Source organism: Mytilus californianus, unplaced genomic scaffold (assembly GCF_021869535.1).
Source record: "Mytilus californianus isolate M0D057914Y unplaced genomic scaffold, xbMytCali1.0.p SCAF_58, whole genome shotgun sequence".
Classification (NCBI taxonomy): Eukaryota; Metazoa; Mollusca; class Bivalvia; order Mytilida; family Mytilidae; genus Mytilus; species Mytilus californianus.
This window is the reverse complement of record NW_026262710.1, coordinates 510,089-536,578: the sequence shown is the minus strand read 5'-3', so window position 1 is coordinate 536,578 and position 26,490 is coordinate 510,089. Positions and strand designations below refer to the sequence as shown.

The 26,490-nt window shown below is 33.1% G+C and overlaps 1 protein-coding gene across 1 annotated transcript; it reads right to left on the bottom strand.

Annotated features, from left to right (window-relative positions):
• Positions 1-376: 376 nt before the first annotated feature.
• On the bottom strand, positions 377-25,855 carry LOC127704121 (uncharacterized). The gene is made up of 4 exons (XM_052208018.1): positions 25,666-25,855; positions 16,991-17,302; positions 1,100-1,163; positions 377-497 (listed from the first exon to the last, which is right to left on the bottom strand). The coding sequence occupies exons 1-4, from the start codon at positions 25,778-25,780 to the stop codon at positions 377-379; spliced, it is 612 nt and encodes a 203-aa protein (XP_052063978.1). The 5' UTR covers positions 25,781-25,855.
• Between the last annotated feature and the right edge of the window lie 635 nt (positions 25,856-26,490).

Sequence of the window (26,490 nt, the reverse complement as noted above, 5' to 3'; positions counted from 1 at the left end):
AGCAATTGTAATAGATGGTTATTTATAATCAATATCACCAGTTGGTTGATGGTTATGGAATGTCTGTTTCACAGATGACAACAGATATGTTCCAATTGTCGTAACCACAATTGTGTCCTCTTGGATGCCACCTACAGATTTGACTTATTAACGGGTTTATACTTATATGAGCAACACAACAAATGCCACATGTGGATCTGCTTATCCTTCATAAGCACTTGAAATCACTCCTGGTTTTTGGTGGTCTTTGTTTTGCTCAGTCTTTAGTCTTAAGTCTTTTGTTCTGTGTGCTATTGTTTGTCTTTATGTCGTTCTTCGATATTTGCCATGGGATTGTCATTTTGTTTTCGACATGAGTTTGAATGTCCCTTTAGTTTTAATCACCTCCCTCATATCCAAACAGTTTATACTTACCAAGCTTTGGTATATTATAATGTGTATCATTATTGAAGAAAAAGTCTTTGCCTTTTTCAACATTCCCTTTATCAAAAACAGGTCTGAAATAGTAGATATTTTCTTCAACATGTGATGTCTATCTGAATATTCACTTTTTACAGACAATAGATGCATAAGTGAATTAGGACATTGTATAAATTATCAAAATAAAAACATATAAGTTAGATTAGATTATGAAAGTATAAGTCTAAACATAAAATTTTCAACAGAAATTGTCTATTGAGATGAAACAAAACTGGGACTCTTTTCTCAAAAAATCTTACGACAAAACTTGATTGTAAGTTATACTAAAATGTTCATGACTTACCAGTATTTTTTCTCATAAGATTTTTTGTGAAATGAGCCGCTGACCTATATGTTATTTAAGAGTTATTTCTTATTAAATCTGTTGTTCGTACTGTAAATATTCTGAATGTTGAAATTAGTTTTGTTTAAACATTTCCTGGTCATTTCTATGAAAATAACACAACTTACAAAATAGTGATTTTGAGGAAACAAAGGAAATTCTATATTTTCATAATTGTGAACATTTGTTTTTCCTGCTAACAATAAAAAGAGTACAAAAGTTAAATAACTATATAATAAAGTATCTATCAATAAAATACATGATAAAAAGTTATTGCATATACGGCTTCTAACTTACTGTATTACAGGACAGCTGTAGGTATTGTTTGGCAGAATTGAATTCTCTTCTAAGCAAGTATAATCTGTAATAATAAAAGAATCACCAATTATTATGAATATGATATATTTTCAAGAGATAAAAAAAAATGTAAGCTTATGCCAGTACAAATGTATTCTTTTCAAACTTTTCATTAAAGGGGCTTCAATCGTTAAAGAAAGTGAAATAGTGAAATAATAATTCGCTTTTAGCAGCCAGTTTGGTTCAGATTTTGTCAAAATAAGCTAAGAAACATCGCTGATGAATAATTCACTTGCAAGAGTTTTTGCAAGTGAATAATTCGAACTCATTGAATCCATATTCATGTAACCTTCAATTTAACCCCTTAGCTAGAGATGGGTTATGCATGAATTAGGCGTGTTCAGTTATTAAAAGGAAAAGAATGTCAACATTGAAAGTGAAACATAGGTAAACCATTTGATTGACTGATCCGATACACAAAAACTCATTCTTATATAGGTAAAAACGATGATAAAAATATATTTTTAACCTATAATATGAAATCACACAGAGCTAGAAAAATCCAATTGCACGGGTTCACTTTCTATTCTTTCTATATTTATAATGATATTGGGTTATATGACCGTCGGCAGTCTTCGGAGGTCACAACAATGGTTAATTAGACTTAAATACACGCAATTCTGATACATATTATCAAGCCCATGCATCGTAAATTGCTTATTTTAGACTTTTTATAATTTAGATATACCTTTTAGTATGTTATAAATCAAATATGAGATTTTGAGTCAAATAGTTGAACATAAATTTGACAGCTAATGCCCCTTTAAAACCATGAGGTTATCATTGTACCCTTTAAAACCATGAGGTTATCATTGTAAAACATATTAGACACTTCTTTTTTTGGACTGAATTTCATGAGTTTTTGTAATAAAAGTTAATGGATGAGAGACAATAGAGTCAACACACTATACAACAGTCAGGGGACTTACTTAAATGAATGATTTCTAAATCACTGATTCAAGTAACATTTTGTCCACAAATGTTGGAAGTAAGTGTTGTCTTTCTTTAATAATCACCTAGTACAAATAAATCACTAGACTAAGTGATTTAATTTTATTGTAGCTTTAAATATACAATACTAATGATCCAGGGACTAATTATGTTGCTTAAATTTTCAGAACCAACATCTGTGTTGATAGGATGACCAGTCATGTCAGGTGATGACCCTTGTACTAAATCTGGGATAATGACATAAAAATCACTTGTTTAAGTATCATACCTCTATTTTCTTCCAAAAAATCACTTCTTTAAGTATTATTATTTTAATAACCCCACTAATTTCAACACCCCCGAACAGTGAAATTTTGATCGCGAACAGTAAAATTTTATTACATAATCTGTAAGATGAAACCTTGAATTTTACAGGAAAAATACTCCCACTGCTGGGAAAAATTCGTAAGGGTTCCACGGAACCCAGTGTCTCGCCTACTTTTGCTGTTAGTCGCAGGCTTAACAAAAATGGGGAAAAAATTATTAAAAATTTTCCTCTAGATACTATCTTTTGATTGTAAGAAGCTTCTGTCCAAGTTTTGTAAAAATCCAGGATGGTTTATGAATCTAATAAATGTTTTAAAAACTTTAACTGCAGACTGTATGTAATGTTAACTGGAAGAAAAACTAAGTCCATTTATAAGTAATATACAGAAAAACAGGAAACAAATTTTTGCAAAATTTCCTTCTAGATACTAGCTTTTGATCATAAACAAGCTTCTGTCCAAGTTTGGTACAAATCCAGGATAGTTTAAGAAAGTTATTTAAATTTTTAAAACCTTAACCACAGAGTGAATGTAATGTTAACTGGCAGAATCAAAGTGCTGGATAGCACCTCTGGGAAGTTTGCAACTGTAGATGTGTATTATTTCAAATAGGTTATAGATGCGTATTATTTCAAATATGTATTTAATCACGGTTTTTTGTTTTTTTACTAAACCATTTTCTTTTTAGCAATTATCAAAAATCACTTTTTTTCATATGTTTGTCATATAAAATTTTGATATTTTCTATTGCAACCTTTAAACTGTTGTTCTAAAATAATCAAATGTACAGAAAGCTCTGTTAATTTCTTTATGTGCCCATGCCATATCTAGGACCTGTGATTTTATAGGTTTTTTCCATTTGTAACTGGGCATAACCTTAACCATTGCTAACCATAACAGTAAAATAACGGCACCAAAATTCAAACTTGATCTTGGTTTTGTGGTTAAAAGTATTGTGTATAAATTTCGTAACATTTGGTTGAAGCACACTAAAGTCTGAGCACGGAATTGAAAAAAATTTGTAAGTGTTCCGCGGAACCCGGTGTCTCGCCTACTTTGTCTGTTAATTGCAGGCTCAACAAAAATGAGGAAAAAAATTAATAAAAATATTCCTCTATATACTATCTTTTGATTGTAAGAAGCTTCTGTCCAAGTTTGGTAAAAATCCAGGATAGTTTATGAATCTAATAAACGTATTGAAAAATTTAACTGCAGACTGTATGTAATGTTAACTGGAAGAAAAGCTGTCAATTAATTAGTAAAATACGGAAAAACAAGAACAAAATTTTAACTAAATTTCCTTCTAGATACTAGCTTTTCATCATAAACAAGCTTCTGTCCAAGTTTGGTACAAATCCAGGATAGTTTAAGAAAGTTATTAAATTTCAAAAACTTTAACCACAGAGTGAATATTTGTGGACGCCAACGACGAAATGTTAAGGATTGCTGTCTCGCTTTTTCGACAAAAGTCGAAGGCTCGACAAAAATCAGCAATTTTTAAATTTGTAAAATGCATAACTCTAGAACAGTAAAACTGAGGCCACCAAAACTCAAATTTAATCAGTGTTTTGTGATAATGATCATTGTGTATAAGTTTCATAACACTTGGTTGACATGGTTGAGACAAACTAAAGTTAGAGATCGTAAACAAAAAATTCAAACAACTTTTCCATTTATTAAGGAGCATATCTCTAGCATTGTAAAATCGACGCCACCAAAACTCAACTTGACCTGTGTTATGTGGTAATAAGCATTGCGTATAAGTTTCATACAACTTGGTTTAGGAAAACTAAAGTTAGAGAACAGAAACCAATTTTGGGATGTACGGACGTATGTACAAGTAAGGGACGTACATACTTACAGAAGAAAAATTCGTAAGGGTTCCGCGGAACCCAGTGTCTTGCCTACTTTTGATGTTAGTCGCAGGCTCAACAAAAATGAGGAAAAAAATCAATAAAAATATTCCTTTAGATACTATCTTTTGATTGTAAGAAGCTTCTGTCAAAGTTTGGTATAAATCCAGGATATTTTATGAATCTAATAAATGTTTTAAAAACTTTAACTGCAGACTGTATTTAATGTTAACTGGAAGAAAAACAACTGCAGACTGTATTTAATGTTAACTGGAAGAAAAACAAAGTCCATTTATAAGTAAAATATGGATAAACAGGTACAAATTTTAACAAAATTTCCTTCTAGATACTAGCTTTTGATCATAAACAAGTTTCTGTCCAAGTTTGGTACAAATCCAGGACAGTTTAAGAAAGTTATTAAAATTTTAAAAACTATAACCACAGAGTGAATGTATTGTTTCCTGGCAGAAAAACTAAGTCCATCTATAAGTAAAATACGGAAAAAAGGAATTTTTTTTTTTAACAAATTTACTTCTGGATACTATCTTATGATCATAAACAAGCTTCTGTCCAAGTTGAGTACAAATCCAGGATAGTTTAAGAAAGTTATTAAAATTTTAAAAACTTTAACCACAGAGTGAATGTAATGTTTCCCGGCAGAAAAACTAAGTCCATTTACAAGTAAAATACGGAAAAACAGGAATTTTATTTTTACAAAATTTACTTCTGGATACTATCTTATGATCATAAACAAGCTTCTGTCCATGTTTGGTAGAAATCCAGGATAGTTTAAGAAAGTTATTAAAATTTTAAAAACTTTAACCACAGAGTGAATATTTGTGGACGCCGCCGACGACGACGGAATGTAGGATCGCTATGTCTTGCTTTTTCGACTTAAGTCGAAGGCTCGACAAAAAGGGTAAAACTTAATACGGTGGGGACATAACAATAGCAGTATGACGACAGGAATAAAAAGTTTATATACACTAAATTCATTTATAACCCTGTAACACATTTTATAGTTGATGCGGTGAAATTTAGCATTGAGGCAATAACATTTGAGATTTTTGGTTTTCAGCCATTCATTTGATATACTATAGTAATCATTCTCTGTGTTGAGATGACACACTGTTAATTACAGGTCAATCTTTAAGAATCATACTGATACAGGAGTAAGGATAAAAAGTTCTGGATCTGCCACTGCATGGTTAAACACTAAGAGTAAGAAAGTCATTTTGCTATTACATGGACAGATTTTATTTAATTATGTAAATAATTGCTACAGCACTTGTTTTGATACACTGAGTTATTCTAAATAGAAGCTGACTTGTCTGCCTTATCCATGTAACGATTTTTGTACAAATGTAATTGTTAATCGTAACACTGAGGAGGCTGTGATATGTACGATCCACATGACTGTGAGCATGCTGGACGAGTGAAGGTCCTAAAACCCATTTGGAATGTGAAATAGCTAGTATTTAATAAGTTTTCAAATGTTTTTGGCATCAAAACATTCCGATCAATGTTTTGACAAAAACATGCACTTTTCTATCATAGCCGGAATTTACCTTTACTCATCCTTGGCGTGTGACATAAGCCATATGATTATCGAGTATTTCTGTCACCTGTGTATAATTGTTCAATCAAACTATTATCACTTGTCAATTATCCGATGGCTTGGTCAAAATATAAACATGTTTCAGTAATGTCAGTCATACAGGATTCTTTCGATACACTCGGGCTTTTACTTTATATTTAATAATAAACATTTGTAAATATCGTACGTATTAAAAATTGCGCGGAGAAAATGTTCATTCATGAAATATTCATGAATGAAACGATGTCTAGCGTAGATTTCTTTTGATTTTCTCTTCAGCGCATGAAAATCCGTGAAGTAGTGTTTGTGATACTCATTTTCAAAATGAAGTTTAATTCACCTGAATTGTCGGTGAACATTCATTCCTTTTTTATTCAAGCTGTAATCTTTTCAACAGGACTCAAAATTTCAAAAGCATCTTCCTAGAATCAGTATTCAAACACTAGTACTACATTATCTTGGAGCAGAACATTTGTGATAGTCTGTCACCTGGAAGTTTGAGGCTGACGCCTTAGGAAAGTATTGCTATAGCAAACTTCCCAAAAACTAAGTCCATTTATAAGTAAAATACAGATAAACAGAATTTTTTTTTTTTTTAAATTTACTTCTGGATACTATCTAATGATCATTAACAAGCTTCTGTCCAAGTTTGGTAGAAATCCAGGATATTTTAAGAAAGTAATTAAAATTTTAAAAACTTTAACCACAGAGTGAATGTAATGTTAACTGGCAGAAAAACTAAGTCCATTTACAAGTAAAATACGGATAAACAGGTTTTTTTTTTTTACAAAATTTACTTCTGGATACTATCTTATGATCAAAAACAAGCTTCTGTCCAAGTTTGGTAGAAATCCAGGATAGTTTAAGAAAGTAATTAAAATTTCAAAAACTTTAATCACAGAGTGAATATTTGTGGCCGCCGCAACCGATGAACACGACGGAATGTAGGATCGATATGTCTCGCTTTTGCGACAAAAGTCGCAGGCTCGACAAAAATCTGTTAAGAAAGCATCAGTTCGTTTGTAAAGCCTTCATTATAGCATTTTTTCAACAAATATAGAATTTACAGCTAAATGATTGCATCAAAGGCATAAACCTTGCTACTTAAGAGAAGCAAAAGGTTCATTTTTTTCAATTTTACTAATAATAAGATATAATCTAAATCTATATGTTTAAAAATGGTAAAACTACAAAATCACAATTTGTGACAAAATTTCGAATTTGCTACTTAAATAAGTGATTTTATAAATCACTTATTTCGGTAATTCCCCTGACTGTACAATGACAATGACTCTCACTTGCCTTTTGTGCTAAAAATGTAAAATAGATAATCACTCCTATGACAGAGTAATAGTCATTTCAGTCATGTTGACCTTATTGGAGATCTGGTATTGCTGAGGTCAATTTAAAATAATATGCTTCGCTGGGCGCATCTTGATACGACCGCAGAGGTCGAACCCTGAACAGTTGGGGCAAGTATGGACACAACATTCAAGCTTGATACAGCTCTGAATTTGGATTGTGATTAAATATTTGACACAGCATAGGTTTCTGACACAGAAAGAATGTCAAAATGAATGTGGTCTAAGAACTTGAATTTTTTTAATTTACCTATTATGGTCCAATGTCCAAAATCAAAATACATGGTTAGATTCAGCATATCAAAGAACCCCATATATTCAATTTTTGTTGAAATCAAACAAAGTTTAATTTTGGACCCCAACTTTGACCAACTTGAAAACTGGGCCCATAATCAAATATCTAAACACATGTTTAGATTCAGCATATCAAAGAACCCCAAGAATTCAATTTTTGTTAAAATCAAACTAAGTTTAATTTTGGACCCTTTGGACCTTAATGTAGACCAATTTAAAAAAACAGGACCCAAAATTAAAAATCTAAATACACGGTTAGATTTGGCATATCAAAGAACCTCAATAATTTAATTTTTGATGAAATCAAACAAAGTTTAATTTTGGACCCTTTTGACCTCAATATGAACCAATTTGATAGCGGGGCCCACAAATAAAAAATCTTAATACATGGTTAGAGTCAGCATATCAAAGAACCCCATATATTCAATTTTTGTTGAAATCAAACAAAGTTTAATTTTGGACCCCAACTTTGACCAACTTGAAAACTGGGCCCATAATCAAATATCTAAACACATGTTTAGATTCAGCATATCAAAGAACCCCAAGAATTCAATTTTTGTTAAAATCAAACTAAGTTTAATTTTGGACCCTTTGGACCTTAATGTAGACCAATTTAAAAAAACAGGACCCAAAATTAAAAATCTAAATACACGGTTAGATTTGGCATATCAAAGAACCTCAATAATTTAATTTTTGATGAAATCAAACAAAGTTTAATTTTGGACCCTTTTGACCTCAATATGAACCAATTTGATAGCGGGGCCCACAAATAAAAAATCTTAATACATGGTTAGAGTCAGCATATCAAAGAACCCCATATATTCAATTTTTGTTGAAATCACAAAAGTTTAATTTTGGACCCCAACTTGGACCAACTTGAAAACTGGGCCCATAATCAAAAATCTAAACACAGGAATGACAGGTTTAGATTCAGCATATCAAAGAACCCCAAGAATTCAATTTTTGTTAAAATCAAACTAAGTTTAATTTTGGACCCTTTGGACCTTAATGTAGACCAATTTAAACAAGAAATGATTGTAACAAGATGCTGTTACGAAGTCTCCCAAACGAAGCTCCCATAATTTTTAATTCCCAGGGTCGCCTGACATTGGGCAACGTCCAGTGAAAATTGGTTTGGTCCAGTAAAGTTATATGCATTAGTGATTAGGGACTAACCTTGTATATCATTCAAATCATCTTGGCATGACAAACCAGAATATATATGGTTTAGGGGTGGGGATCTCGACCATTTACAAGATACTAGAACATTGGGGGTGGGGAGGAACCCCTGGGGACTGGCCCTATACGTCATTCAAATGTTCATTACATGACGAACAGGAATATACATGGTTTAGGGGTGGGGATCTCAACCATTTACAAGATATTAGAACATTGGTGGTGGTTGGAACCCCTGGGGTCTGATCGTATACGTCATTCAAATGTTTGAGACATGACAAATAGGAATATATATGGTTTAGGGGTGGGGATCTCAACCATTTACAAGATATTAGAACTTTCTCAAATAGCAGGGGGTCTGGATGATCCCTGGGGACTAACCCTGTTTATCATTCAAACCATCTTCGCATGACAAACCAGAATATATATGGTTTAAGGGTGGGGATCTTGACCACTTAGAAGATATTAGAACTTTCTTAAATGGCAGGGGGTGGGGTGACCCCTGGGGACTAACCCTGTATTTCATTTGATGTGCTTTATCATGGCAAACCAGAATATATATGGTTTAGGGGTGGGGAATTCGACCATTTACAAGATATTAGAACTTTCTCAAATAGCAGGGGGTCGGGATGACCCCTGGGGACTAACCCTGTATATCATTTTAAACCAACTTAGCATGACAAACCAGAATATATATGGTTTAGGGGTGGGGATCTTGACCACTTACAAGATTTTAGAACTTTCTTAAATGGCAGGGGGTGGGGGTGACCCCTGGGGACTAACACTGTATTTCATTTGATGTGCTTTATCATGACAAACCAGAATATATATGGTTTAGGGATGGGGATCTCGACCATTTACAAGATATTAGAACTTTCTCAAATGGCAGGGGGTAGGGATGACCCCTGGGGACTAACCCTGTATATCATTCAAACCATCTTAGCATGACAAATCAGAATATATATGGTTTAGGGGTGGGGATCTTGACCACTTACAAGATATTAGAACTTTCTTAAATGGCAGGGGGTTGGGGTGACCCCTGGGGACTAACCCTGTATTTCATTTGATGTGCTTTATCATGGCAAACCAGAATATATATGGTTTAGGGGTGGGGAATTCGACCATTTACAAGATATTAGAACTTTCTCAAATGGCAGGGGGTAGGGATGACCCCTGAGGACTAACCCTGTATATCATTCAAACCATCTTAGCATGACAAACCAGAATATATATGGTTTAGGGGTGGGGATCTTGACCACTTACAAGATATTAGAACTTTCTTAAATGGCAGGGGTGGGGTGACCCCTGGGGACTAACCCTGTATTTCATTTGATGTGCTTTATCATGACAAACCAGAATATATATGGTTTAGGGGTGGGGATCTCGACCATTTACAAGATATTAGAACTTTCTCAAATGGCAGGGGGTCGGGATGACCCCTGGGGACTAATCCTGTATATCATTCAAACCATCTTAGCATAACAAACCAAAATATATATGGTTTAGGGGTGGGGATCTTGACCACCTACAAGGTATTAGAACTTTCTTAAATGGCAGGGGGTGGGGGTGACCCCTGGGGACTAACTCTGTATTTCATTTAATTGGCTTTATCATTTAGAACATTTTCAATTAAAAAGATTGTGTCTATCACAAACGGTTTTCAATTTATAATCATTTGAAAATTTAAAAAAATAAAATCCCATAGGGTTCTATAGTAAAACCCTCTTTTCTTTTTGCCCCTCAAAGTACCCCTTTATAAACCCCATTACACAAACAAAACCCTGATTGCACCACTAGACATGTAAGTCTAACATATTGTGAAACCCTAAGTTAATCTGACAAGCGGTTTTGGAGAACGGGTGCGGACAACTTCAAATTTAAAAGCGGCGGAAGAAGAAGAAGAAGAAGAAGAAGAAGAAGAATGAGCGCATGATACGCCCGTCGTCTTGAGTGTGAATTTTTATGCAATAAGCATAAATAGTTTCTGACATACGGCGTGACATGCGAAAACACCATTTTTTTTTACAAAAAACTCAATATCTCTAAAATAAAATTTTGAATCAAAACCAAAAAGTATACAGATCTTTAGATTAATATAACTAAGAAGTGTGTAAAATTTTAAGCAATAATCATAAATCGTTTTTGAGATACGGCGGGACATGTGAAAACCCCCCCTTTAAAAAAAAAAAAAATCAATATCTCAAAAATAAAATTTTGAATCAAAACCAAAAAGTATACAGATCTTTAGATTAATATAACTAAAAAGTGTGTAAAATTTTAAGCAATAATCATAAATCGTTTTTGAGATATGGCATGACATGCGAAAACCCCCTTTTTTTTTACAAAAAACTCAATATCTCTAAAATAAAATAAAAGTATTTGTCCATTAACCAGGACAACCTTGTTTTTCCCCCTTTTTTGCCCCTAATTCCTAAACGGTTTGAGCCATAACCCCCCAAAGCAAATCCTAACCATTCCTTTGTGGTATGGAAACTTGTAGTATAATTTCAGAGAGATCCATACACCGTTCCACAGTTATTGTCTGGAAACTAGAAAATGCTTATTTTTGGCCCCTAATTCCTTATGGTAAAATTTCAAAGAGATCCGTTCACTTAAACTAAAGTTAGAGTGCGAAAACCAATGTGTCTTCGGACGACGACGACGACGCCAACGTCATACCAATATACGACCGCATAAAAACCTTACCCACAGATATGTACACCTTACAATCATTCCATTCAGGTGTAATACCACCATTGATTTTCCCCTATTAGTCTTTGTTAAATTTGCACTTTTCAAAAAATTATGCAGAATTTACCTTTGTTTCAAATAAAGAAATACTTGGCATGAGTAAAGTTTTATCCTGTCCAGTACTATAGACAAAATTTCACATATCATTTCATTGCATATAAGAAAATAACCATCACTGGAAGTTAACCAATCAAATTTTCACCCCTTTTTTTCCTGTGTACAAGCTTTAGTAACCATGTAACCTCAAGTTTCCAAAATATTCTATAGAAACACCAAATAAAAAAATAATGGTGCTTTGAAACACCCAAGATATATGTTTATGACCCAGAAATTTTTTACTGCAATGAAATGTAGGATTATTTTCCTACAACTGTCAAATTCAAGGGTATATTTTTTTTCGACCCTTTTCGTATGCAGCCGGAAGTGACGTACTATGATTTGGTGGTATTAAACCTTCACCAAATATAGTTCAGTTGACCTATTTTTTATATTATCTGAGCAACACACCAAAACTCAAAAACTTAAACATTAACTAATCAACCATGAAATGAGGTCAAGATTAGATGAAACCTGCCAGTCTGACATGTACACCTAACCATCATTTCATACACCAAATATAGTTGATTCACTGCTTATAGTATCTGAGAAATGGACCTAAACACATAAATAACCTTGATCAGTGATCAATAAAATGAAGTTAAGGTCTGGTGAATCCTGTCTGATAGACACGTAGATCTTTCAAGGATTCCATAGACAAAATATTATTATAAAATCACTCATTATAACTGAGAAATTCACATGATAAAAACTTAAGTTTTTTTAAGCAGTTGCTGAACCTTGAAAAGGAGGTTAAGAACAATGGTCATATGACAGACCAAAACTTCATCACATAAGACATCTATATACAAGGTATGAAACAAACAGGTCTTCTATCTTTTGAAATCTAAAGCTTTATAAATATAGTTTATGCCACTATCACCCGACTGTAATCCCTATGTCTAGCTAATTGTGACTTTTGTCAAGGCGAGACAAAAATAACCTGTGAACAATTCCCTTAGTTATCCAGGTATCATGCTAAGAGTTCCATTTAACTTAAATGTATGAGTCAAATAACCAGGTTTAATTGAAGGATTAAAAATAAAATCTACTTCAAACCTTCAATTTACAATAAGTTTTGAAATATAAGCACATGTTTATCGTAGAATACATCTTATTTTAAGTTTGAACTTTAACAGTAAGAGGAATTACTGAAATAAGTGATTTATAAAATCACTTAAGTAGCAAATTCGAAATTTTGTAGTTTTACCAAAATTTTAAACATATAGGTTTAGATTATATCTTATCATTAGTAAAATTGGAAAAAATGAACCTTTTTCTTCTTTTAAATAGCAAGGTTTATGCCTTTGGTCAGGGCTCACGCTACCAGGCGACTAGGGCGAAGAAGTCGCTTTCCTGGCCGTCACTTTGCTTTGCCAGACCCTCAAAAGGGAAAACAAGTCGCCTGTTGTTTACGATACTCGCTTTCAGTCGCTTTCGTCATCGGCAATAAATGCCAATATTCCATTTTTACCAAGTCGATGAAACAGCAATTTTTCATTTAAAAGTAAAGAAATTCAAGGCATAAACTATTTATTTTCATCAGAAAAGAGGTTAAAGTATTTATTTTAATTTTATTTTAAATGATATAACAACTTTCTTTTCCTTTTTGATATAAAAAAAAATCTTTTTTATTATTGCCAGATATTTAATTGGTTTTTTTTCTGACAAGAGGACTCATATGATTGTGCAACTAGATATGATAAAATTAAACAAGTTATTTTAATTGTATACCCAGGTACAAATTGAACAATATAAAAAATAAAAATAAGATACATATTAATATGGCACTTAAATTGACTTAATGTATTATAGTAATAAAATGCTCCGCAGGGCACAGCTTGATACGACCGCAGAGGTCGAACCCTGAACAGTTGGGGCAAGTATGGACACAACATTCAAGCTTGATACAGCTTTGCATTTGGATTGTGATTAAATATTTGACACAGCATAGGTTTCTGACACAGAATGAATGTGGTCTAAGAACTTAAGAACTTAAATTGGACATTCACCTATTATGGTCCAATATCCAAAATCTAAAATCTAGATTCATCATATCAAAGAACCCCAAGAATTCAATTTTTGATGAAATCAAACAAAGTTTAATTTTGGACCCTTTTGACCTCAATGTGGACAAAGTTGATAACGGGGCCACAAAAACAAAAATCTAAATACATGGTTAGATTCAGCATATCAAAGAACCCCATATATTCAATTTTTGTTGAAATCAAACAAAGTTTAATTTTGGACCCCGATTTGGACCAACTTGAAAACTGGGCCCATAATCAAAAATCTAAATACATGTTTAGATTCAGCATATCAAAGAACCCTAAGAATTCAATTTTTGTTAAAATCAAACTAAGTTTAATTTTGGACCCTTTGGACCTTAATGTAGACCAATTTGAAAACGGAACCAAAAATTAAGAATCTAAATACACGGTTAGATTCGGCATATCAAAGAACCCCAATAATTCATTTTTTGATGAAATCAAACAAAGTTTAATTTTGGACCCTTTGGACCTCAATGTGGACCAATTTAAAAACGGGGCCCAAAATCCAAAAACTAAATACACGGTTAGATTCAGCATATTAAAGAACCCCAAGAATTCAAGAATAAAACCCCATTGAAATTGGTCAAGAAATAAGCAATTTATACGAAGTATCTTCTTTTGCACAATACCGTGCAATTAAATATTTCTTGCTATTGCCCAATACTGTACAATTGACAATTTTTTGCTATTGTGCAATATTGTGCTATTGGATATTTCTTGCTATTGCGCAATACTGTGCAATTGAAGATTTCTTGCTATTGCGCAATAATGTGCAATTGAAGATTTCTTGCTATTGTGCAATACTGTGCAATTGAAAATTTCTTGCTATTGCACAATACTTATTATATAATAATTTACACATCCTGTTTGGTGTGTATCTCCTACCATATCATTATTATTTGCTTTTAAATATAAATCAGAAATAACCAACTTAAAATGGAAAATTTTAAAAGAAAAAAAAAAGGAAAAAAAGAAAAAAAAGGAAAAAAAAAATCCCCCCCCCGAAATTTTTTGAACCCCCTTATGATTCATCACCCCCAAACTCAATCCCAGCCTTCCCTTTGTGGTATGGTACCTTGCAGTACAATTTCAGAGAGATCCATACACTTGAACACAAGTTATTGTCTGGAAACTAGAAAAATGTGTTTTTTGGCCCCAAATTCCTAAACGTTTAGGGCAATTACCCCCAAACTCAAACCCAGCTTTCCCTTTGTGATATGGAACCTTGTAGTACAATTTCAGAAAGATCCATACACTTACACACAAGTTATTGTCCTGAAACTAGAAAAATGCTGGTTTTTTGCCCCTTTTTGGCCCCTAATTCCTAAAATTTTGAGGCAATTACCCCCATCATCAATCCCAGCCTTCCCTTTGTGGTATGGTACCTTGCAGTACAATTTCAGAGAGATCCATACACTTGAACACAAGTTATTGTCTGGAAACTAGAAAAATGTGTTTTTTGGCCCCCAATTCCTAAACGTTTCGGCAATTACCCCCAAACTCAATTCCAGCTTTCTCTTTGTGATATGGAACCTTGTAGTACAATTTCAGAAAGATCCATACACTTACACACAAGTTATTGTCATGAAACTAGAAAAATGCTTGTTTTTTGCCCCTTTTTTGAGGCAATTACCCCCAAAATCAATCCCAGCATTCCTTTTGTGATATGGAACCTTGTGGTACAATATCAGAGAGATCCATACACTAACACAGAAGTTATGTCTGGAAGTTACAAAAATGCTTATTTTTGGCCCCTTTTTGGCCCCTAATTCCTTTACTGTTGGTTCCATAACCCCCAAAATCAATCCCAACCTTCCTTTTGTGGTATTGAACCTTGTGGCAAAATTTCATAGAGAACCATTCACTTAAAAAGTTAGAGTGCGAAAACCAATGTGTCTTCGGACGACGCTGGACAACGACGACGACGCCAACGTCATACCAATATACGACCACAAAAATTTTTTTGCGGTCGTATAAAAACCAAACATTGTAGCGCCCCGAGCAAACAAGCACTTCTTTTTCAAATCTCACCACTTCTCCCTCTCAATTTCAAAAAGAGAAGTCACTTCTCCCTATGATTCTGAAGTAGTGTGAGCCCTGCTGGTGCAATCATTAGCTGTAAATTCTATATTTGTTGAAAAAATGCTATAATGAAGGCTTTACATAATGAACTGATACTTTCTTAACAGATTTTTCCCAGCAGTGGGAGTAATTTTCCTGTAAAATTCAAGGTTTCATCTTACAGATTATGTAATAAAATTTTACTGTTCGCGATCAAAATTTCACTGTTTGGGGGTGTTGAAATTAGTAGGGGTAATTAAAATAATAATACTTAAAGAAGTGATTTTTTGGAAGAAAATAGAGGTATGATACTTAAACAATTGATTTTCATGTCATTATCCCAGATTCAGTACAAGGTCATCACCTGACATGACCGGTCATCCTATCAACACAGATGTTGGTTCTGATCATTTTTGCAACATAATTAGTCCCTGGATAATTAGTATTGTATATTTAAAGCTACATTAAAATTAAATCACTTAGTCTAGTGATTTATTTGTACTACTTGAATAGGTGATTATTAAAGAAAGACAACTCTTACTTCCAACATTTGTGGACAAAATGCTACTTGAATCAGTGATTTAAAAATCACTCATTTAAGTAAGTCCCCTGACTGTTCAAAGTCATATGATAGTTCACATTTGAAGAAAAAAAGTTGAATATCTTTTATATATTTGAATGGCTCAGTTTAAATTTAATACTATAAAACAAGTGTACATGGACTTTCTCTGGATAGTACTTTAGCAACTGAAGAGCACAGGTGCCAGTGAAAATCCATGATACAAGAAACTGTAAACAAACATTGAAGTAAGATAGTGTTAGTTGATCATGAAAGAAAATTTAATTACACTAAATCATTTAGTAATGGTTATGACAAAATTTAATTAACAAATAGAAACTTGTGGGAAAAAAATAAATTAAGCATTGCTCTATTGCATGTCTATCAATCTCACTTATTTTTCAAGTGCTCCATGATTCTGTGTTGATTGTTTATTAAAGTCACGTTTGAAAAAAAACAATAGAACACACAGTTAATAAGCAGGGAAAATTTTCACTGAATGAAAGATTTTTGTCAACTATGTTAAGGATTTGTAAAAAATGTTAATCTTGCATAGAGGACTTAGTATATATACATGCATTGGTTCAATAATTTCCTAAACTTTTCATTTTAAGAAACTTGTTGCATAGACTTTAACATTACCATCATGACCATACTCATATTCAGTAAAATTGGCATCTAAATATTTGTAGTTCCTTCGGGAAATTTGCCAAAATTATATTCGGAAAATTTGCCAAAATTATATGTGAAAAACAGACAACAACTACCTTAATTACCTTGATTAATCTTGGAAGTGTCATTACATGTTTGTCGATAACAGGAACAGTCTTCTTGTGAAGATGTACAATGACAGTTGTTCATAGGGGATGATACAAACATGTACCCTTTGTTGTAATCACATCTACATGTCATGTCTGCTGTTGTTGATCCATTTGTATGAACTACTTGTCCCTCCTCATTGCAAACAGATTTCTGATAAACACATTTGTTTCCAACATTTGAAAACATAGGCCTTGGTTGGTATCTGTCAGGAGGACATCTTACTGAATCCAAGTTACCACTGATCGAGTCCAAAATTGAATAAAAACCTAAAATTAAAAGATTTTTGCTTTGCATCACGGTGCAGAGCTATTAGTTTCAGTCGATATACACGCCATCTTGAAATAATTACTTATCACATAAAGATTCTGATTGGTTGCTTTATGATTCGGCTGAGATACAGCAACAGCTATTGGCTTAAATGAGATAAAGAATTACAGACTTTTCTCGTCTCAGGATAAGATATCAAATGCCGGAAAATTAACTATGTGTATTTCAGTTCCAATCAAGTGTTATTAATTCATGTTCGTTTTATTATGCAAATATTGCACACTGAAATTCAATATTGAAATATCAATTGTTTAACAGCTGTTTATTTGCTTTGTTAATCTGTAATATGCACGATTTGTTTAGCTAAACAATGTTCCTATACAATGTTTACAAAAATGCATTAACTGTATTTTATAACTTCTGCCAATCTGGGCACACCTCCAGCGAGGCACACCTCGAGAGTCGTGTTTTGTAAATGTTTTAAATTTCAACAAGTAAATCGAAATTTTTTTTAAAAGCATTGGTGTATAACGTACAACACTGAACAGCCAGTTTAAAATTTTAGAAAAGTTCATCTTAATATATATACAAAAATTGATATTCCAAGTCTAAGACATCCATTTTATATCAATGAATCAATATCTAAAAATACCACATTTTCAATACTAAATCAACACCCACATGCACACGTATTACCTTAAATTAGGATAGAGCGAAACAGTCCACAGCTTTTTAAAAAGCTCAAACTTGTATTAACTAACTTTGAAATTACTTTAAATTTTATTGCATGATTTCCATTTTCCAATGCTGAACAATTAATTCAATGTTTTACTCATGCTAGAATATTAACAACATTAATAACAAAAACTTCAGTTTTTCTATTTATATTCTACTTCAACATGTACATGATGTATAGGAGACACATAATTCAACCTTTCATTATCTGATTATTGTCAAAAGACTATATATTTTCATTTTACATACATTTGACTCCGTAGTATATAGTTTTTCAACAGATTACCTACTCTGTAGTAGGACATTCTGTTACTCTGTCAAGTAAGAGCAACTAAAAGTAAAATCAAGCTTACAATTGGTAAAATTTGGGGGGAAAATTAACTGTTATAAGTTTACCATATATGACAAAATCATCAGAAAACAGTTAACTTTAATTTTCCCCAAAATTGCACAGATTGTAAGCTTGATTTTAATTTTTTGAATTGCTCTTACTTGACAAAGTACCAAGAGTTTGAAAACCCGTCACACTCACTATCTGGTCAAAGAAAGGCCAGAATAGAATTGTGATTTAACTAAATCAATTGAGGTCAAAATAAACATTTTTTTTACCAAATGCATGAAGTAAGATATTTGATTTATTATGCCTAACCTTACAATCTATATATGTAAATGACTGATATATTCAAATGCATAATGTACTTAGTCAAGAAGATAACACAGTTCCATTATGTATTTGAATTAAGATATATTTGTGTATAAATGTGTATTTCTAGGAAATTTTACAAAAAAATGATGAAGTTCAACCATACATGTATCTAAATTTATCAAATATAGACAAAACATTTGAGCACGCTTTAGAGTAACTATGTGGCTTAATTATGATATTATGTTTGATTTCTTTGCCAGATTTATATCATAGATATTACTTCATGGCTTTTTTCTTCAATTCAGTTGTGGTGTGATCACCAGTTTGCAAAGAATTCCCCTCAAACCGGTGCTAGGGACTGACTTAAACTTGCAGTGAAGTGAGTTTTAAGCTCCAAGTTGAAAGCCTCAATGTGGCTTTGAGATGAAAAACAGAAATAAAAGTGCTGTTCCTTTGCTTTTGTATTTTTTGCTGTGCATATACTGATTTTGTGTCATGGATGGATACCCCATCCCCATATACATGATATATCTTTTTTTTCTATTAAACAAGAGTGCACATGCTGAAATGTCTCGCCTCATTTACTAACCATTGATTTTATGTTGATAGTCCTAAATTTAATATAAAGCTTTACTACAAGTATCACATAAACTTAAAATGATCCAAGAAAATGAGGCCAAGGTCAGATAAACCAAACAAGAAATACATGTCATGGTGGATGCATGTACACCTTACAATCATTCAATACACTAAATATAGTTGACCTATTGCTTATAGTTTCTAAGAAACACCTAACCAAGAAAACTAAACATTGACCAAGGTCAAGGTCAGACGAACCATGCCAGGCAGACACGTACACCTTACAATCCTTCCATACAACAAATATAGTTGACCTATTGCATATAGTTAAAGAAAATAAATGTGGAATGTGTCCATGCTTGCATATCATATAAAGATATAAAGGGACATAACTGAAGAACGGTAAAAGTGATGATACCCAAATTTGTACTTGATCTGAGTTTTGGGGTAATAAGCATTGTGTATAAGTTTCATAACATTTGGTTGAGGCAAACTAAAGTTAGAGGAAACGAAAAATTCAGCAATTTTTATGTTTATAAAGGGGCATAACTCAAGAACGGTAAAAGTGATGCCACCCAATTTCAAACTTTATCTGTATTATGTGGTAATAAGTATTGTGTATAAGTTTCATAACATTTGTTTGAGGCAAACTAAAGTTAGAGAACGGAAACAAAATATTCAACAATTTTTATGTTTATAAAGGGGCATAACTAAAGAACGGTATAAGGAACACCACCCAATTTTGAACTTGATCTGTATTATGTGGTAATAAGCATTGTGTATAAGTTTCATAACATTTGGGTGAGGCACACTAAAGTTAGAGAACGAAAACGAAAAACTCAGTAATTTTTATGTTTATAAAGGGGCATAACAAAATAACCGTTATCGTGACGGCACCCAATTTCAAACTGGATCTGTGTTTTGTGGTAATAAGCATTGTGTATAAGTTTCATAACATTTGGTTGAGGCAAAATAAAGTTAGAGAACGGAAACCAACTTTTAGGACGTACGTATGTACAGACGGACAAGGGTAAAACTTAATGCCCCCTCCGCTATGGCGGGGGCATAAAAAGACCAAAACTAAAAAACTTAACTTTGACCACTGAACCATGAAAATGAAGTCAAGGTTAGATGAACCCTGCAAGACAGACATGTACACCTTAAAATCATTCCATGCTTCAAATATAGTTGACCTATTGCTTATAGTATCTAAGAAACAAAGTTAACCAGGAAAACTGAACATTGACCAATGAACCATGAAAATGAGGTCAAGGTCAGATGATACCTGCCAGACAGACGTATACACCTTACAATCATTCCATACACCAAATATATTTGACCTATTGCTTAAAGTTTAAGAAAAACAGACCAAAACACAAAAACTTAACACTGAGAAATGAACCATGAAAATAAGGTCAAGGTCAAATAAAACCTGCCAGACTGACATGTACATCGTAAAATATTTCCATACACCAAATATAGTTGACCTTTTGCATACAGTATTAGAACAAGAGTGCACACGCTGAAATGTCTCGCCTTCTTTACTAACCATTGATTTTATGTTGATAGTCCTAATTATAAAGCTTTACTACAAGTATCACATAAACTTAACATGATCCAAGAAAATGAGGTCAAGGTCAGATAAACCAAACGAGAAATACATGTACACCTTACAATCATTCAATACCAAAACATAGTTGACCTATTGCTTATAGTTTCTAAAAAACAGTCTTAACCAAGAAAACTTAACATTGACCAATGAACCATGAAAATGAGGTCAAGGTCAGATGAACCATGCCAGACAGACATGTACACCTTACAATCAATTTATTCATTAAATATGACCTATTGCTTATAGTATCTAAGAAACAAACTTAACCATGAAAACTTAACATTGACCAATGAACCATGAAAATGAGGTCAAGGTCAGATGATACCTGCCAGACAGACATATACACCTTACAATCATTCCATACAACAAATACAGTTGATCTATTGCTTATAGTTGAAGAAAAACAGACTAAAACACAAAAATTTAACACTGTGAAAATGAGGTCAAGGTCATATAAAACCTGCGAGACTGATATGTACATCATAAAATGTTTCCATACACCAAATATAGTTGACCTATGGCATATAGTATTAGAAAAAAAGACCAAAACTCAAAAACTTAACTTTGACCACTGAACCATGAAAATGAGGTCAAGGTCAGATGACACCTTCCAGTTGGACATGTACACCTTACAATCATTCCATATACCAAATATAGTAGACCTACTGCTTATAGTATGTGACGCCGACGGAATGTAGGATCTCTATGTCTCGCTTTTTCGACTAAAGTCGAAGGCTCGACAAAAAAGATACAAAAAGAAACCAAAGGCCGAATACCAAATTATTGCCCATATCCAAAATCTAAATACATACACGGTTAGATCAGCATAATTCAATTTTTGTTAAAATCAAACAAAGTTTAATTTTGGACCCTTTGGACCTTAATGTAGACCAATTTGAAAACAGGACCAAAAATTAAGAATCTAAATACACGGTTAAATTCAGCATATCAAAGAACCCCAATATTTCACTTTTTGATGAAATCAAACCATATCATTATTATTTGCTTTTATATATAAACAAGAGTGCACACGCTGAAATGTCTCGCCTTCTTTACTAATCATTGATATTATGTTGATAGTCCTAAATATAAAGCTTTATTACAACTGTCACATAAACTTAACATTAACCAAGAAAACTAAACATTGACCAATGAACCATGAAAATGAGGTCAAGGTCAGATAAACCATGCCAGGCAGACATGTACAGTTAACAATTCTTCCATATAACAAATATAGTTGACCTATTGCTTATAGTTTAAGAAAAACAGACCAAAACACGAAAACTTAACACTGAGCAATGAACTGTGAAAATGAGGTCAAGGTCATATAAAACCTGCGCGACTGACATATAGATCATAAAATATTTCCATACACCAAATATAGTTGACCTATTGCATATAGTATTAGAAAAAAAGATCAAAACACAAAAACTTAACTTTGACCACTGAACGATGAAAACGAGGTCAAGGTCAGATGACACCCGCCAGCTAGACATGTACACCTTACAATCATTCCATACACCAAATATAGTAGACCTATTGCATACAGTATAAGAAAAACAGACTAAAACACAAAAACTTACTATAACCACTGAACCATGAAAATGAGGTCAAGGTCAGATGACACCTGGCAGTTGGACATGTACACCTTACAGTCCTTCCATACACCAGATATACTAGACCTATTGCTTATAGTATCTGAGATATCGACTTGACCACCAAAACTTAACCTTGTTCACTGATCCATGAAATGAGGTCGAGGTCAAGTGAAAACTGTCTGACTGGCATGAGGACCTTGCAAGGTATGCACATACCAAATATAGTTATCCTACTACTTATAATAAGAGAGAATTTAACATTGCGAAAAATGTTAACTTTTTTTTCAATTAGTCACTGAACCATGAAAATGAGGTCAAGGACATTGGACATGTGACTGACAGAAACTTTGTAACATGAGGCATCCATATACAAAGTATGAAGCATCCAGGTCTTCCACCTTCTAAAATATAAAGCTTTTAAGAAGTTAGCTAACGCCGCCGCTGCAGCCGGATCACTATCCCTATGTCGAGCTTTCTGCGACAAAAGTCGCAGGCTCGACAATAAAAAATAACCAACTTAAAATGGAAAAAAAACTAGAGGCTCTCAAGAGCCTGTGTCGCTCACCTGTATTTACTGATGCTTTGGAAATCATGTAAAATAAGGTTAAAATCATAATTAATAGTATTAGATATTAGATATTATAATGATATCTAAGATAATAACAAAAAACTGCAAAATTTTTGTAAAATTACTAACTCAGGGGCAGCTACCCAACAACGGGTTGTCGGATTCGTCTGAAAATTTCAGGGCAGATAAATCTAAATCTGATGAACATTTTTGCTCCCTGTCAGATTTGCTCTAAATGCTTTAGTTTCAGAGATATAAACCAAAAACTGCATTTTACCCCTATGTTCTATTTTTAACCAAGTCGGCCATGATAGTTGGAAGGCGGGGTCATCGGAAATTTTTTTTAAACTAGATACCCTAATAATGATTATGGCCAAGTATGGTTAAATTTGTCTCAGTAGTTTCAGAGAAGAAAATTTTTGTAAAAGATTACAAAAATTTACAAAAAAATTGTTAAAAATTGACTATTAAGGGCAATAACTCCTAAAGGGGTCGACTGACAATTTTGGTCATGACAACTTATTTGTAGATCTTACTTTGCTGAACATTATTGCTGTTTACATTTTGTCTCTATCTATAATAATATTCAAGATAACCAATAAAATGCTCCGCAGGGCGCAGCTTGATACGACCGCAGAGGTCGAACCCTGAACAGTTGGGGCAAGTATGGACACAACATTCAAGCTTGATACAGCTCTGAATTTGGATTGTGATTAAATATTTGACACAGCATAGGTTTCTGACACAGAATGAATGTGGTCTAAGAACTTAAATTGGACATTCACCTATTATGGTCCAATATCCAAAATCTAAATACATGGTTAGATTCAGCATATCAAAGAACCCCAATAATTCAATTTTTGATGAAATCAAACAAAGTTTAATTTTGGACCCTTTTGACCTCAATGTGGACCAATTTAAAAACGGGGCCCAAAATCCAAAAACTTAATACACTGTTAGATTCAGCATATATAAGAACCCCAAGAATTCAAGAATAAAACCCCATTGAAATTGGTCAAGAAATAAGCAATTTATACGAAGTATCTTCTTTTGCACAATACTGTGCAATTGAATATTTCTTGCTATTGCGCAATACTGCACAATTGACAATTTCTTGCTATTGCGCAATATTGTGCTATTGGATATTTCTTGCTATTGCGCAGTATTGTGCTATTGGATATTTCTTGCTATTGCGCAATACTGTGCAATTGAAGATTTCTTGCTATTGCGCAATACTGTGCAATTGAAGATTTCTTGCTATTGTGCAATACTGTGCAATTGAAAATTTCTTGCTATTGCACAATACTTATTATATAATAATTTACACATCGTGTTTGGGTGTATCTCCTACCATATCATTATTATTTGCTTTTAAATATAAATCAGAAATAACCAACTTAAAATGGAAAATATTAAAAGAAAAAAAAAAGGAAAAAAAGAGAAAAAAGGAAAAAAAAAAAAATCCCCCCCCCCAAATTTTTTGAACCCCCTTATGATTCATCACCCCTAAACTCAATCCCATCCTTCCCTTTGTGGTATGGTACCTTGCAGTACAATTTCAGAGAGGTCCATACACTTGAACACAAGTTATTGTCTGGAAACTAGAAAAATGTGTTTTTTGGCCTCTTTTTGGCACCCAATTCCTAAACGTTTCGGGCAATTACCCCCAAACTCAATTCCAGCTTTCCCTTTGTGATATGGAACCTTGTAGTACAATTTCAGAAATATCCAAACACTTACACACAAGTTATTGTCATGAAACTAGAAAAATGCTTGTTTTTTGCCCCTTTTTTGGCCCCTAAAATGGCCTAATTCCTAAAATTTTGAGGCAATTACCCCCAAAATCAATCCCAGCATTCCCTGTGTGATATGGAACCTTGTGGTACAATTTCAGAGGGATCCATACACTTGAACACAAGTTATTGTCTGGAAACTAGAAAACTGCTTATTTTTGGCCCCATTTTGGCCCCTGCTTCCTAAACGTTTCGGGCAATTACCCCCAAACTCAATTCCAGCTTTCCCTTTGTGATATGGAACCTTGTAGTACAATTTCAGAAAGATCCATACACTCTCACACAAGTTATTGTCATGAAACTAGAAAAATGCTTGTTTTTTGCCCCTTTTTTGGCCCCTTATTCCTAATATTTTGAGGCAATTACCCCCAAAATCAATCCCAGCATTCCCTTTGTGATACGAAACCTTGTGGTACAATGTCAGAGAGATCCATACATTTAAACACAAGTTATGTCTGGAAGTTACAAAAATGCTTATTTTTGGCCCCTTTTTGGCCCTTAATTCCTTAACTGTTGGTACCATAACCCCCAAAATCAATCCCAACCTTCCTTTTGTGGTATTGAACCTTATGGTAAAATTTCATAGAGATCCATTTACTTAAACTAAAGTTATTGTGCGAAAACCAATGTGTCTTTGGACGACGACGCCAATGTCATACCGATATACGACCGCAAAATTTTGCGGTCGTATAAAAACTGACAAAAAGTATGCCCCTACAAAAAATTTTGGTGCTGAATTTTATTGTGAACAGCATTTTTATGGTGTTTTTGCAGTCTATACATTGAAATTTGTCCTTATATAAGCATAAAAAATGTAACAAAACTAAATACCAGGAGTTGTAACTTTTCGTTTTTTGCATGTTTCCCTATATTCATCCTCATCAGAAAGCTGTAAGCAGTGATAATCATTTGACTTCTCTGGACATCTCCATTTTGCAATGAACATCCATGCTATTCTATCAGGACAATAAATTGAATAATAATCAATTTTAGCAAATAATGTTACAGGTATGTTTTCCAGTTTTACCTGAAAAAATAAGTGAATAAAATTTATGTAAGAAGAAAACAGTTTGCAACATCAATATTGAATCAAGTTACATTTATGTTTATGTACATGTTACTATGATGTATGCACTGTACTTGTATGTAGTTGTCACATGTAATAACATAATGATAAGACAAAGAAATAAAGCCCTTCAAGCCAATTATGACATAATCACATTGAGCAGTTTGAATGAAACTTTGGTGAATTGTTTATATCTATTGATGTACGCTCCCTTTTTGATTTTTATAAATTTTACATTTTACATTTCCGAGTTATCATGGTTGTGGGATAATATTCATAAATAAGTGGCTCCAAGGAGCTTTTGTCGCTCACCTGATATTTTTGTTTACAATTGATGCATGAAATAATGCAACCATTTATACTTTTGCTTTATATTAGTTTCAGATATATAAGCCAAAAACTACATTTTACCCATATGTTCTATTTTCAGCTATGTCAGCTTATTTGGTTGGCATGCGGAGTCATGGGACACATTTTTTAAACTACATACCCTAATGATGATTGTGGCCAAGTTTGGTTAAATTTGTCTCAGTAGTTTCAGAGAAGATTTTTGTTGACTTACTTGTAGATCTTACTTTGCTGAACATTAT

What these genes read in the sequence shown, in the direction of transcription:
- LOC127704121 (XM_052208018.1), bottom strand. Translation starts at nt 25,780, where the DNA reads ATGTTCATTGCAAAATGGAGATGTCCAGAGAAGTCAAATGATTATCAC. An exon ending in CACTTCCAAGATTAATCAAG is followed by an intron (nt 1,164 to 16,990) that starts GTAATTAAGGTA and finishes TTATTATTACAG; the next exon opens with ATTATACTTGCTTAGAAGAG. An exon ending in TACAGCTGTCCTGTAATACA is followed by an intron (nt 498 to 1,099) that starts GTAAGTTAGAAG and finishes CTACTATTTCAG; the next exon opens with ACCTGTTTTTGATAAAGGGA.